The sequence below is a fragment of the Tupaia chinensis genome, unplaced genomic scaffold (genome assembly GCF_000334495.1).
Source record: "Tupaia chinensis unplaced genomic scaffold, TupChi_1.0 Scaffold000683_1, whole genome shotgun sequence".
Taxonomy (NCBI): Eukaryota; Metazoa; Chordata; class Mammalia; order Scandentia; family Tupaiidae; genus Tupaia; species Tupaia belangeri.
The window spans coordinates 130,511-145,250 of record NW_006160206.1 but is presented as its reverse complement, the minus strand read 5'-3'; the positions used below and the strand labels follow the sequence as shown (position 1 = coordinate 145,250).

Here is a 14,740-nt window from a genome sequence, read left to right as displayed (position 1 = left end):
TTTTCCTCATGCATGAAAGAAAAATATGAATAGCTATTTGGTTTTATTTATTTATTGCTTTTCGTGCATACAAACTTTTGGCTCTTACCCTGTATCTAACATTTACACTTTTTTTTAGCCTTCTGACATAGGGAAAATGCAGTTACCAGAGAGAGACAGAGACAGTGAGAGGGAAAATGAAAAATCATCTCCGAGGGCTAATGGTCACACTGTAATCCCTTCTCCTCCATTCTCCTCCTGAGATTTTGGGCATGCACACTCACATGCCCTGCATAATTTTCAAGCTTCCAGGTCTGGCACTTGAACCATGCTCAGTCATGTGGGAGTCCAGCACCTTTAACCACCATGCTACCTGCTGGCATCAACATTTACACTTTTTTTGTTGTTGCCCATCATTTATTGGCTTGTTTGAAAAGTCATGATGCATTTTTGCATAGAAACAAAAAATACATCATGACTTTTCCAACAACCCAATAATTGTTTAAAATATGTTTTGAGAGGATGATACTTTCCCACATGGGGTATGGGTCACAATTGAGGTTTTAATAGTTTTTTAAAAACTCTGTGATTGGGGCCTGTAGGTGGCAAGGTGGATAAAGGTGCTGCTGAATTCCCACATAGCCAACCATGGTTCGAGTCCTAGACTGGCAGCTTTCTTTCTTGATTTCCCTTCTCTCTCTTTCTCTGTCTGGTCAAATTAAACAAATAATAATAACAAATGGAATTAAATAAATAAATAATTCTTTAAAAAAAAAAAACCCACCTCTGTGATTATTCTTAGTGAGCTTACTCATTACTCATTTAGCAAACTTTTAGTACACAGCAAACCTGTTGTTTTAGACTAGATTAATAATGAACTTAAGTCAGTTTCTCAACTATGCATTTTTACATTTTCTTAATTAATAAGATATTTATAAGATGTCTCTGAAATGATTATTTTATTTTATCTTTTTGAAAAAGTTTTTCTATAGGTGCGTGTCCTTGACGGAGAGACAGAAAGTGATAAATCACCCCCCAGGGTGATGATGGCTTCCCTGAAGTCCCTTCTCCATTTTTCTCTCAAGATGTTGAGCACGGGACCAGCAGTTAATGTAATGGCTATGTCGCTGGACTCCCATGTAGTCGACTGCGGTTCGAGTCCCGGACCCGGTGACTTAAACTCACGCCGGGCGCGTGTGCGTGCGTGCCCAAGATCCCGAGAGGAGAATGGAGGAGAAGGGATTGCGGCATGGCCATCCCCCCGAGGGGGTGATTTCCTGCTTTCTGTCTCTCTGTCTGTCTCTGTCTGTCTGGCGAGCGCACGCGCCCTATAGCAAAAACCTCTCCAAAAAAAAAAGATGTTGAGCACACAAACACACGCATTCGGCATGAGTTTTAAGCCACCAGGTCCAGGACTCAAACCGTGGTTGACTACTTGGGAGTCCAGTAACTATTACACCATCTGCTGGTCCCTAAATAATCGTTTTAAATAGGTGATCTCATCTGACCAATAACTTGATAGAGTATATCAATCATGAACAGACTGTGGTAAGTATCTGGTTTACATATGTCTGTATCATGTCCTGGATTTCATGTTGTGGATAGAGAAAGGTAATTTGGATGACCCAAGGATGGATAGGGGATGACAGGGAGAGGAGTCTAGGGCAACTAATGAAGGTAAAATGATTCAGTAGGGTGGGCCCTAATACAATATGGCCTGCATCCTGATAAGAAGAGGAGCTCAGGAGACACACAGCACATAGACCAAGAGACAACCTATGACCACACAGCAAGAAGGAACCAACTGTCAGTCAAGGAGGAGCCGATGTCTTGGTCTTGGATTCCAGCATCCAGAATGGAAAGGAGCTTAGTTTCTGTCAGTTCAACCTCCTGGTCTGTGTCCTTCTTTATGGCAGCCCTAGCAGGCCAACACAGCTGGATCCCCAGAGCATGTTCATTCCCACTCCAGAGGTCAGCTTGAAGGGCAGGGTGAGGGGCACGGAGGAGGACGAATGGCAGAGCCTTCGACTTCGACATTTGCTCAGTACAACTTTGAAAGCTCTGGGTAAACCACCAGATATACATTGGTTAGCAGAGATGGAACCCTTCTCAAGGGTAGGGAAGTAAAGAAAAAGTATGACTCATAACAAAACAAGTAGGCTGGGGTGGGAGGAGATGGCTGCAAGCATTTGGTTGCTGTCATGCTTCATTCCTCCATGGCCGACATTTCATTTTTCCTTACCAGAGGTTGGCCCTGTGCCCTGGTGGCTAAAGAAATCTGTAAGGTCCCATTCAATAAAGTTCTAAGCACCACCTGGTATTGCTCCAGGCCTACCAGACATCTGCAGAACTGGTCTTGGCAGGAGCCTCCACCCCAGGTACTGCTACTGCTAGGTCACATTGCCCAGGGAGTAGTAGACAATGACACAAAGTGAAAACTCCTCTGCATATCAGTCTGGCACACAGTCTCCCAGAACAGCTTGATTGCCCTTTAAAATAAAGCCCCTCCCTTCTGGTGGTGGGGGGGAATGGCTGAGGCACCTCTGGCTTTAGACCCTTGGGTACTTTCTCTCTCAATAAACTTTCCTTTTCTCTCTCTCTCTCTCTCTCTCTCTCTCTCTCTCTCATTATTTACGTATTTAATTCCATTTGTTATTCTTCCTCTTTTTTTTTTTTTTTTTTTTTTTTTTTTTTTTTTTAATTTGACCAGAAAGAGACAGAGAGAGAAAGAATGGGAGAAATCAAGCTACCAGGTCTGGGACTCGAACCACAGTCAACCGTGTGGAAATCCAGTGCCTTTAACCACCATGCCATCTGCCAGTCCCATACTTTTATTTTACCTTAAGATGATGCCTTCCTAGTCTTACTCTGAACTGCGACAGAAGCCAAATCCTACATGACTGTGGTTCAAATCTCTGCCATGGTGAATTGAAAACATACTGTGTGTGTGCATGAGTGTCCTAGATTCCAACAAGGTAGAGAACTGGAGGTAAAGGAATTGTAGGGTTACCAGGCCCCACTGGGGGTGCTTTCACTCTCTTTCTCTCTCCGTCTCTCCTTTTTGGTGAGTGCATGTGTCCTCTGGCAACCAAAAAAAAAAAAAAAAGAGAGAGAGAGAGAGAGAGAGAGATCTGTACTCTAAAAAGAGGAAAAGGGAGAGGTCAGCAGAAAACATGATGATTAAGGCACTGGACTCTCACATAGCCAATCATGGTTCAAGTCCTAGGCCCAGTGGCTTGGGAATCATGCTGGGCACATGTGCATGTGTGCCCAAAGCCCTGAGAGGAGAATAGAGAAGAGATTGCAGCATAACCATCCTCCAGGGGGGTAATTTCTCACTCTTCCTCTCCCTCTCCAGCAAGCTCACACACCATATAGCAAAAACCTAAAAATAAATAAATAAATAAAAAGAAGGAAAGAGTGGAATTAATCTGTACAGATTTCTCTTACTTTTTATATGGATTTTTCTTTCTGAGTGACATAAGGAACTGGTGCATTAAAAGTAGTAATGCACCAGCAGATGGCATGGTGGTTAAGGCTCTGGACTTCTACGTGGTCAACAGTAGTTTGAGTTTTGGACCTGGTAGCTTGCTTTCTCACCATTCTTCTTTCTCTCTCTCTTTCTCTCTCTCTCTCTCTTGTGAATGCACATGTCCTGTAGCAAATTAAAAAAAGATAATAATGATAAATAAGATTAAATAAATAGTTCTTTAAAAAAGGTAGGACCAGCAGATGGTGGAATGGTTACATCTTTGGACTCTCATGTAGTTGGCTGTGGTTTGAGTCCTGGACCTGGTGGCCTAAAATTGCACTGGGTGCAAGTGTGTGCATGCCCCAAATCCCATGAGGAGAATGGAGGAGAAGGGATTGCAGCAAGGCCACCCCCACCACAGGGTGATTTTCTCACTTTCTGTCTCTCTCTGTCTCTCCAGTGAGTGCATGCTCCCTATAGCAAAAATCTCTCTTAAAAAAAAAAATGGGGGTGGGGGGTAAAAGAAAACCAAGCTATTCAAAGAAAGATACAGATCTTGGGACAAGTGGTTGTTGTAATGGCTATGTCGCTGGAATCCTATGTAGTTGACCGCGGTTTGAGTCCCAGACCCCGTGGCTTAAACCTACGCCAGGGGCGTGTGGCTTAAAACTCACGCCGGACGCGTGTTCGTGCATGCCCAAGATCCTGAGAGGAGACTGGAGGAGAAGGTATTGAGGCGTGGCCATCCCCTGGGGGTGGGGGGGAGGTCTCGCTTTCTGTCTGTCTCTGGTGAGTGCATGCGCCCTATAGCAAAAACCTCTCCAAAAAAAAAAAAAAAAAAAAAAAAAGAAATGAAAAGGAAAATAAAGAAAGAGATACAAATCTCCCTTGGGCAAGTGTACTGGGCTGAATAGTGTCTCCAGGAATCTATGAATGTGACCTTGTTTGGAAATCAGGCTTTTTGTAGATATAATCAGTCACTAAGATGAGATCTTACTGAATTAGTGAGGCCTCTAAATTCAATATGACTGGTGTCCTTTTAAGAGGAGAACTGAGAGACACATGCAGATAAAGAAGAGGAAAAGTCCATGTGAAAATGGAGGCTGAGATTGGGCACATGTGAAAATGGAGGCTGAGATTGGGCAATCCAGCTAAAAGCCAAAGAATATCAAAGATTCCACCAGAAACTAGGAAGAGGCAAGGAAGAATCCTTTCCCACATCCTTCATGGATTTGCCAACACTTTTAGCCTCCAGAATTGTGAAAGAATAGATGTCGTTTTAAACCACTAGGTGTGTGGTAATTTGTATTGTAGCCCTAGCAAACTAATACAGGTCAGGAGGGCCATAGCACAACAGGTCTTCTCCACTAGTTCGGCACAACTAAAAGTCAGTGCTGTCCATCTTTGCCAGATCAAATATATATGGATTTCTGAGATGGGGTGTATTAGTTTCTGTGGCTACTGTAACAAATTACCGCAATTTAATGGCTTAAAACAATATACTTTTGGGGCCAGCAGCCAACGTGGAGGTTAAAGCACTGGATTCCAGCATGGCCAACCATGGTTGAGTCCTGGACCCAACAGCTTGAAAATCATGCTAGGCATGTGTGCATGTGTGCCCAAAATTCTAAAAGGAGAACGTAGGAGAAGAGGCTGTGATGTGACCATCCCCACTGGGGGATGTTTGTCACTTTCTTTCTCTCTCTTTCTCTCTCCAGTGGGTGCACATGCCTTATGACAAAACCCAAAACAATACATTTTTATTCTTTCATAGTTCTTAAGCTCAGAAGTTGTTTTGTTTTGTTTTAGAGGTTTGTTTGTTTGTTTTTGTTTTAGGGCATGTGCCCTCACCAGAGAGAGAGAGAGACAGAGACAGAGACAGAGACAGTGGGAGGGAAAGTGAGAAATCACCCCCCTGGGCGGGGGGGAATGGCTACACCACAATCCCTTCTCCTTCACCCTCCTCCCAAGATCTTGGGCATGCATACACACGTACCCAGCATGAGTTTCAAGCCACCAGGTTAGGATTTGAACTGCAGTCACCCATGTGGGAGTCCAGTGACATAACTGCTATGCGATCTATTGACCTCTGTCAAAAAATCTTAAAAAAAAAAAAATATGAAAGCTAAAGGTGAGCTACTGAGGTGGTATGACTTTTTCTAACCTCCATGTTGGATATTCTAAACCTTCCCATGGGTCAGGACCTGCCCTCTATTTCCCCAATATTCTGAAATTTCTACCACTTTGGGCTTCTTTACTACTTCAGCTCTGATGGCTGTGGAGTGGGGCGGGGGATATAGGGAACTTGGATTCCTATGAACTGGGGTGAGGACCATGGTCCCTTGCTACTCCCAGATGGTGCCTTAATCAGAATGGCTGTGGCCAGGATCCTCCCAAATCCCCCAAGAGCGAGCACTCCTCCCTGCTGGGTATCGTGTCTTCCTCAGACAACTCAGTCTGAGGTCACATGATAAAAACACTTTCTTCCTATTCATAGTACTTTTGAATCCACTCCTGGAAAATCTATAACCCTAGCATTATTGAATCAAAGGATTCTTTCTAGCTCTATTTTCACGGTATGGGCTCCACATGAACTGGGAATAGCTCTGTCTGAGTCATTGGGATGAATGGTGTCATCCTTGAATATGCAGTTTCCGTTCTCTAAATTTATCTCTTAATAGAAGCGTGTGTCTGTGTGTGTGTGTTCACCCAGCTGCATGATTATTAGTGGATTAGAGAATTAAAGGGAACAGAAAGTCTATCTGCACTCAGGAAGGGGGCGGGGCCAACACAATAGAAGAGAAGGATTAAAGAGGGAAAGACATCAAGAAAAACCAGTGAGCAGGATCCCATTCTATACCCTAGGAAGTAGAGGCAGAAAGGTCTTTTATGCTAGTGTTAGAGGCATGGTTTATGGTCCCTGAAGTTTTTTCAAATATGAAGTCTCTTTTAGAAAGAAGAATACATAACAATAAATACAGAATTAGGGTGTTTTTGTTTTGTTTTGTTTTGTTTTAGGTTTTTGCCATAGGGCTCTCACTGGAGAGAGACAGAGAGAGAGGGAACATGAGAAATCACCCTCCCATATCAGGGATGGCCACATCACAATCCTTTCTCCTCCATTCTCCTCTTGGAATTTTGGGCATGCATGCACACATGCTCAGTGTGTTTTTCAAGCCACCAGGTCCAGGACTTCAACTGTGCTTGGCCATAGAGATCCAGTCACCTTAACCACCATGCAACTGTTGCCCCCCCAAGAAGTTTATGTTTTATTTCTATTTTATGTAAGAGGAAACTGACATTTTAGAGTTGAGAGATTTGCCTAAATACATGCAGCTGGTTACTAGGGGAGGTAGGCTGAGACCTAGGCGGCACTTGCCTGTGCTCCAGAGTTAACAGGAACAAATACAACTGGCAATCACACCTGCTTACCAAGGCTCCGGTGGGTAGAGGAGAGCATGACAATGGAGCTCAGTGTAGCTGGCTGCCTCTCAGCATTGATTTTGCTTACCTGTCTCTCTCCATCCCCCTTGAGGGAATGCTCCAAGCTCCACAGGCAAAACAGTAAGTAATTTGCTCCAAATAGGCTGGGCCAGCAGTACACAAGGGACTGGCAAGGCCCTGAGGAATTACTTCAGATCCAGGGCTTGCCTATTTCCACAGGCAGTGAGGACCAGCCCCTGAAACTTGCTATCCTCTTTGGAACCAGACAGTCCAGTTCCAATTAGGAAGTCACGAAGGAATAAAAGTCCAGATACTAGCTTTCAGCCTTTGAATGTAAGGGCCCAAAATAAAATTGTTTACAGGCCACATTTTGTTCCCATTCGAAATGAAAATAGTTTTGCTGACTCTCAAGGGGGGAAATATGTCCACACTGAAGTGATGGAATAGATTTTTGTCAGTGTCTGAGCATTCTGGCCTTTCCCTTTTTCCCCTGCATCTGGAGAGTTTCCTAGCTTAATTTTGTGCTGGTTCTTTCCTCTCCCACCCTCCAAAGACAGCTAGGCCTTGCCAGGGGAAATAGCCTTACGTGGTTTGGTCAGATGTCACAGCAAAGAGCTGAAAAAGAGGATGACAAGAGAAAGCCTAGTGGCATTTTGGGAAGAGAGGTATGGGAGTAGTTGTACTATATGATAACAATGATGAAAAGGAAAGAAATAAAATAGGGTCAGTACTTGGCATAGTGGTTGGGGCGACTGGATTCCACATGACCGACTGCACGGTTCAAGTCCCAGATCTAATGGCTTGAGAAACACACCAGGCATGTGCACGTGTGTGCATGTGTGTGTGTGCCCAAAATCCAGAAAGGAGGGAGAAATGGAAGGATTCCAGTGTGGCCATCCCTCCAGGAGATGTTTTCTGACTTTCTCTCTCTTTCCGTCTCTCTCCAGTGAGTGCAATCGCCCTATAGCAAATGTTAAAAAAGAAGGGAAAAAAAAAAAAAAGAAAAGAAAGAAGATTTTTAAAAATTTACAGGTTTTATGATATTTGAGAAAGTACACGCAAAGGACTCCAGTTTTCTCAAATTATTCTGCTCTGTTTAATTTTGCTATAGGGCATGTGTGCTCAATGGTGAGAGAGAGAGAGAGAAAGTGAGAAGGCACCTCCCAGAGGGGGTGGTCACCCCGTAGTCCCTTTTCCTCTTTTCTCCTCTTGGGATTTTGGGGATGTGTGCACGTGCACTTAGAGTGTTTTACAAGCTGCTGGATCTGGGACTCAAACTGCAGGTCAGCTGTATGGGATCCAGCCATCTTAACCACCATACTACTGACTGGCTTTTTTAAAAATTTTTAATTATCCAGGGGGCACATGTGCTCTCCAGAAAGTGACAGGGAAAGATGAAGAGGGAAAAAGCACTCCCCGTGGGCAATGTTCACAGCACAATCTGTTCTCCGTCTCCCCTTCCTTTCAGGATTTTGGACACACGTGCACACATCCCTGGTGTATTTTTCAAGCTGCTGGGACCAGGAGTGGAACATAAAATCGGTCAAGTGGGATTCAGTTCTAAACCTCCAGGCCATGGGCTGGCCCTCTTAAGTTATTTTTAATTGTATAAAATAGATTTTTTTTCTCCTCATATTGGCCTAAACTAAATCCTTAGGTTGTAGTTTTATAAACATTGTACCTACCTAGTGAGAATCCCTATTTGGTTAAGTAAAAAATAGCAATGAGAATAGCCACAAGAAATGATGAACTGCTCAAGAGAAACTTAAATGTTACTATTTTGCCTTATTTAAGAAGCAACAACAGTGGGGGACTAGCACGTGGTGTGGTGGGTTAGGCGCTGTACATTCCCATGTGGCCGACCTTGGTTCCAGTCCTGGACTTGGTGGCTTGCTTTCTTTCTCACTCCCCCTCCCTCTCTGTTTCTCTTTGGTCAAATTAAAATAAATGAATGAATAGATAAAATTAAATAAATATATATTTTTTTAAATAAGCAACAACAGCGCTCTCATCATGAAATTAGAGAGAAAATATATTTGCCACATTTTTCTAGCTGGTTTCGTATTACCCATCATAGTTAAAAATACCATTTTGGAAACTTTGCAAATCATCTGCCACTCTTTGTTCCCCACTGACTTTGCTCATCTAGTAAGGAGCTATCTAAACAACCCCCTCCCTCCAGCCCAACACACACCCTTTTATTGCACTTCTTCAGGTTCATTGAAAGATTGCTGTAAAATTGAGAGATAAAGCAAGCAGTATTAGGAATATCTCATACTCTTTTTTTTTTTTTGGTTTTTACTATAGGGTATGTGCACTCACCAAAGATAGAGCGAAAATGATAAATCATCCCCCAAGGAGGATGGACATGCTACAATCCCTTCTCCGAAATTTCTCCATTTTCCTCCTGGGATTTTGGAACTGCATGCATATGCTCCCAACATGATTTTCAAGTTGCCAGTCTGAGACTCAAATCTGCAGCCTGCCATGTGAGAGTCCAGCCCCTTAATTATCATACCATGTGCTAGCCCCAGGAAAATCTCACATTCTTCGTCACTATGTGCTACTAGTACAAAATGGTGAAACGCTGTAAGATGTTATTAGTTTATTTAACCAGTGTAAAAGACAGGGTGTTCAAAACCCATTGGGCAGCTTTTCTCACAATGTACCAACTTTCTACAGCAGTAAATTCCCCACTGTTGTTTTCTAGTGTGCAAAGCATTGTTCGAAAATCACCAATACGACTATCTAACAGAGGGCATTTTGACAATGGTTGTTGACTTGTGATGATATAGGCCCCACAGACATCAGCCTGAGAATCATAATTGGCAGAGAGACAGAACAAGCCATAGCTATTGCTGTAGGTTTTAAAAGGTGATAAGAAAAGGATCCTGTTACTTATGCTTCATTTAAAAGAGTATACAGTGTGCAAAGGTGGTTTCTATACTTAATCTGTTCCTCTCTTTTACAACATTTAAGGTGTTATGAAAGCTTAAAAATATGAAGCAATGGTGAAGAGTGAATAAAAAGCTGTGGACTCCTGACTTGCCAAGACGAAAGGTTCTAGATCCTTAGGCAATAAATTATTTAAAAATTTGTTTTTGTGTGTGATGGAGGAATGAGTTTTATACATAAATAAACACTAGTTTGTTTTTGCCATGGGCACACGCATTCACTGAAGAGAGATAAGAGAGGGGGAAAGTGAGAAATCACCCTCCCAGAGGGAATGGCCAAACTACATCCCTTCTCCTCCATTCCCTCTGATTTTGGGCATGCATGCACACGTGCCCGGCATGTTCATCAAGCCACCAGGTCCAGGACTTGAACCATGGTCAGCCACATGAGAATCCAGAATCCTAATCTCCATACCACCTACTAGCCCCAATTTTAAAACAAAACAAAACATTAAAAGCATGTAATTTAAAAACAAACAAACAAACAGAACTCAAAACAGCATACAGAAAGCTTGGTCCTCTAGCACAGTAGTTAAGTGCTATGCAGAAGGAGTGGATCTCTCATGGCCCACCATGATCCGAGTCCCAGCCCCAGCAGCAACACATCAGATGTGCAAGTGAACATGTCCAGGATCCTGACAAGATGGACAAATCGGGGAGCAGGATTTCAGTGTGACCAGGAAGTGCTTTCTCTCTCTCTCTGTAGCATATGCATACCTGGCATTAAAAAATAAACACCAGCAAGAAACTGTACAGAAATATAAAGTGAAAAGGAAATGTCTCTAAGGTTACTCCTTCCTACATTTCTGATTTCCTCTGGCTGCAACTTCCACTCCAACTTCCCAGTTTCCATTCCTCAGAGGTAACCACATTTTGTTTTCTGTTTCAGAATTGTTCTGGGCTTATAAAAACAAAATTTATCTCCCATCCTCCCTTTTTTTCTTATTTCTTCTTCGTATTTATTTTTTATTTACTATAGGGCACATGTGCTCACTAGAGAGAGATGGAGATAGAGAAAGAGAGAGAAAATGAGAAAGCAAGTCACCAGGTACAGAACTTGAACCATTGTCACCCACATGGCAGTCCACATCACCTGCTGGTCCCCATACCCCCCCCCTTTTTAAGAATTATTTTATTTAAATTTATTTATTTATTTATTTGACCAGAGAGGGGGAGAGAGAGAGAGAGAAAGTAAGAAAGCGAGCTGCCAGGTCCTGTATTTGAACCACAGTTGGCCATGTGGGATTCTAGTACCCTCAACCACCACGTCACCTGCTAACCCTCCAATATCCCCCTTTTAAAAATCTAAATGGGATGTGGGGCCGGCAAGTGGTGTGGTGGATAGGGGCGCGGGATTCCCACATGGCCGACCACGGTTCGAGTCTCAGACCTGGTGGCTTGCTTTCTCACTTTCCCTCTCTCTCTCTCTCTCTGTGTCTTTCTGGTCAAATTAAAATAAATAAAACGAATGAATAAATAAAATTAAAATAAATAATTCTAAAAAAAAATCTAAATGGGATGTTATAAAATATTATCCTGAAATTTTCTATTTAACAGTGTATCTTGGACTCCCCCCCCCACACACACACAAATTAACTTATTTAGAACTACCTCATTTTTAAAAGCGATCTTTAAAATTTTTTATTTTTTAGACAAGTTCTCAGTATATTGTGATACTCTTGCCTTCACCTCCCAGGTAGCTGGGACTACAGGTGTACACCACTTGGACTGGAGCTTTTTGTTTTTTTTTAATTGAGAAGTAAATGCATAACAGGAAGTGAGAGACAGCACGCTTGAGCTAAATATGAAATTGTCATTGAAAGAGACTAGACTCCTTCTCCTTCTCCTCCTCCTTCATCTAAATACTAGATGAAGAAACATGTTTTTTCTCTCTCTCTCTCTTTTCTCTCTCTCTCTCTTTTCTCTCTCTCTCTCTCTCTCTCTCACACACACACACACACACACACACACACGGATTAGTATGGCTGGCTTAAACAGTAACTTAGGCCGTTGATAATTTTATCAGACAATACAATAAAAAGCCAGTACTTACTAACCCCTGATACATAGAAGTGAAGAGATGGTCTTCCACAAACCATGTCTGTTTTTTAGACCCAAATGATATTTTCTTTATGAGGGACGTTCCCCTCTTCAGTTTGATGTTCCTTATCAACTGGACAATTTCATAGTGCTGACACTTTCGTGTGGAAGTGCTTCAAAACTGGCGTCACAATTTCTGGTTGTCCTTGATGAAGTTATGTGAGGAGGTAGCACAAGTTTACTGACTAACAAATCTATGAGAAATTAACTGAAAATTGACCAAATGTAAAAAATGTGGCTTGTGTCTTACTGTGTTTGGATCAACAAAATTCCATTAATTGGGTAGCTTATAGGCAATCGAGATTTCTCATAGTTCTAGAGTTTGGGAAGTTTGCTATCAAGGCACTGGCAAATTTAGTATCTGGCTCATAGATAGACACCATTTTCTCCCTGTGTCCTCACAGGGAAAAGGGGGCAAGAGACTTCATCAGGGTCTCTTTGACAAAGGTATGAATCCCTTTCACAAGTTAATGATCTCCCAAAGGCCCTACCTCCTAATACCATCAGCTCCTGGGTTAGGATTTCAATATATGAATTTTCAATGTCTGAATTTATCTGGGGGAAATAAATATTTATCTAGTGTCCTTCTCCCTCCACCCCGGGGGTTCTCCAGAGAAACAAAACCAATAGGATATCTACAGATATGAGTATTCAAAAAGTTCACAGAAAGACTGACTCGATGGCACAGTGATAATGCCCTGCTCAAGAGAAGCCAGATCCCACCATGTACTGACCATGGTTCAAGTCCCTCCTGCGGTCAGTTTGAAACCTGCTGGGCAGGCACGTGAGTACCCAAGATCCTATGGGCTGGAGGAATGGAGGAAGGAGATTTTGGTGTGACCGGGATCCTCATCTCTCTTACTCGCACATGTGTGTACACAGCTCTATCATGAAGAAAGAAAGGGGGAAAAAGGGGCTTTAGAAAAAAGTTTGTGGAAAATGTATACCATAAAAAAGACTATGCATGGATTTAAAAATGTTGTTTTTACCAAAATAAACTTAAACTATTTTCCTTTAAAATAAATTGCTATAAGGTGTGTCATTCGCTGTAGACAGAGAGAGAGAAAGAGAGAGAAGAACTCCCAGGAAGATGGCCATACTGCAGTCCCTTCCCCTCCATTCTCCTCTCAGAATTTTGGACATGCACACATAAGCATCTGGTGTGATTTTCAAGCTGCCCAGTCCAGAACTCAAACTGCAGTTGGCCATGTGGGATCTAGTCACCTTAGCCACTATGCAACTTGGCTGGCCCTAAACTTGTACTTTAATACCATTTCCCACTAACTTTTTGAAGTCCCCTCCTATATAGGAGATTTGTTATGAGGGACTAGCTCACAGACTATGAAGGCTGAGAAGTGCTATAATCTGCCTTCTGCAAGCTGGAGAATCAGGAAAGCCTATGGTGTAGTTCTACTCCAAACCCAAAGGACTTAGAACCAAGGAAACCAATAATGTAAGTCCTCATACAGGTCCCAAGGCTTGAGAACCAGGAGGTCTGATGTCTCAGGGCAGGAGAAGATAGCTTTCCAGCTCCAATAAAAAGCACATCTGTCTTCCTTTCTCTTTTCGTTCAATTCTGGCCCTCAGTGGATTGGATGATGACCACCGAATTGATGAGGACAATCTTTTTTTACTCAGTCTATTTAAATGCTAATCACTTCTAGAAACACTCACAAGTACACAGATACCAGAAATACTGTTTTACTAGCTCTCTGGGCATCCCTCTAACCTTCTCAAGTTGATACATGAAATTAACCATTATGACTTGTGAGTGTCCTGGGTCCTTAATCCTTGAGTTAAGTTACTCTGACTGCTGACCTGAGAAGTTTACAGCCTCTCGGCAGGCAAAAAGTGCATATAACAAAACATCTCCTTGGGGCCAGGCAGTGGCACCGTGGTGATGCAACTGGATCCACATGGGGAAGGTCCTGGGTTTGCAGCATGGACCCTCCTGGAGCACATCAGGCATGCACATGTGTCCTTGATTTAGCTAGCGGAGACTGGGAGTGGATTATGGTGTGAAAACCCTTCAGGGATTCCTCCTGCTCTCTCAAAAATAAATAAATAAACTTAAAAATAAAATTTCTCCTTCGGAGAATTCTTATACATAGACAAGACTGAGGAAAGTTCTCAAAGACAACATAGGAAACTGTGGACAAGTAGACAGGAGACAGATGTTTAAACTCAAATTTCATCAGAAGACACTGAAATCTAATTAAACTCCCAACTCTCAGTGATAAATATTAAACCAAACATTGAAGGGCTAAATTGACAATCAGAGCTGGGCCACTTATCGCCATTGTTTGTATAGGTTTAATTACGTGGACATAGGTCCTGACATTGATTCCAATGCTGGAAGAACCCTTAGTGATCAACTTTTTTAATAAATAAGGAAATTGAAACTAAATAGAAACTAAATAAGGAAATTGAAACTAAATAAATAAGGAAATAGAAACTAAATAGATGTAAAAGAAGCTATATTATATATATTGGGTCATCATTTTCTGTGCAAAAATGCATCATGATGGGACGAGCAGGTGGCATGGTAGTTAAGGCACTGAACACTCCCACATGGCTTACCACCATTCAAGTCCCGAACCTAGAGGCTTGCTTTCTCACTTTCCCTCTTTCTCTTTCTCTGTGTCTCTCTCTCTGGCCAAATTAAGATTGAATGAATGAATAAATCAAATTAAATAAATAATTCTTTTAAAAAATGCATCATGACTTTTCTGATGACCCAATATATATCATGGTGACCTATGTTTAAAAAATAGAACAGCCTGGTTCAGCA

The 14,740-nt window shown here is 42.3% G+C and overlaps 1 protein-coding gene across 1 annotated transcript in view; it reads left to right on the top strand.

Annotated features, from left to right (window-relative positions):
* Positions 1-1,513: 1,513 nt before the first annotated feature.
* LOC102490825 (phosphatidylinositide phosphatase SAC2) overlaps positions 1,514-14,740 on the top strand; it is a gene marked incomplete at its 3' end in the record, with an annotated part of 143,405 nt that continues 130,178 nt past the window's right edge. The window contains 3 exon segments of the mRNA XM_027776563.1: positions 1,514-1,527; positions 1,896-2,094; positions 12,354-12,396. Coding sequence (XP_027632364.1) covers positions 1,514-1,527; positions 1,896-2,094; positions 12,354-12,396 — 256 coding nt within the window.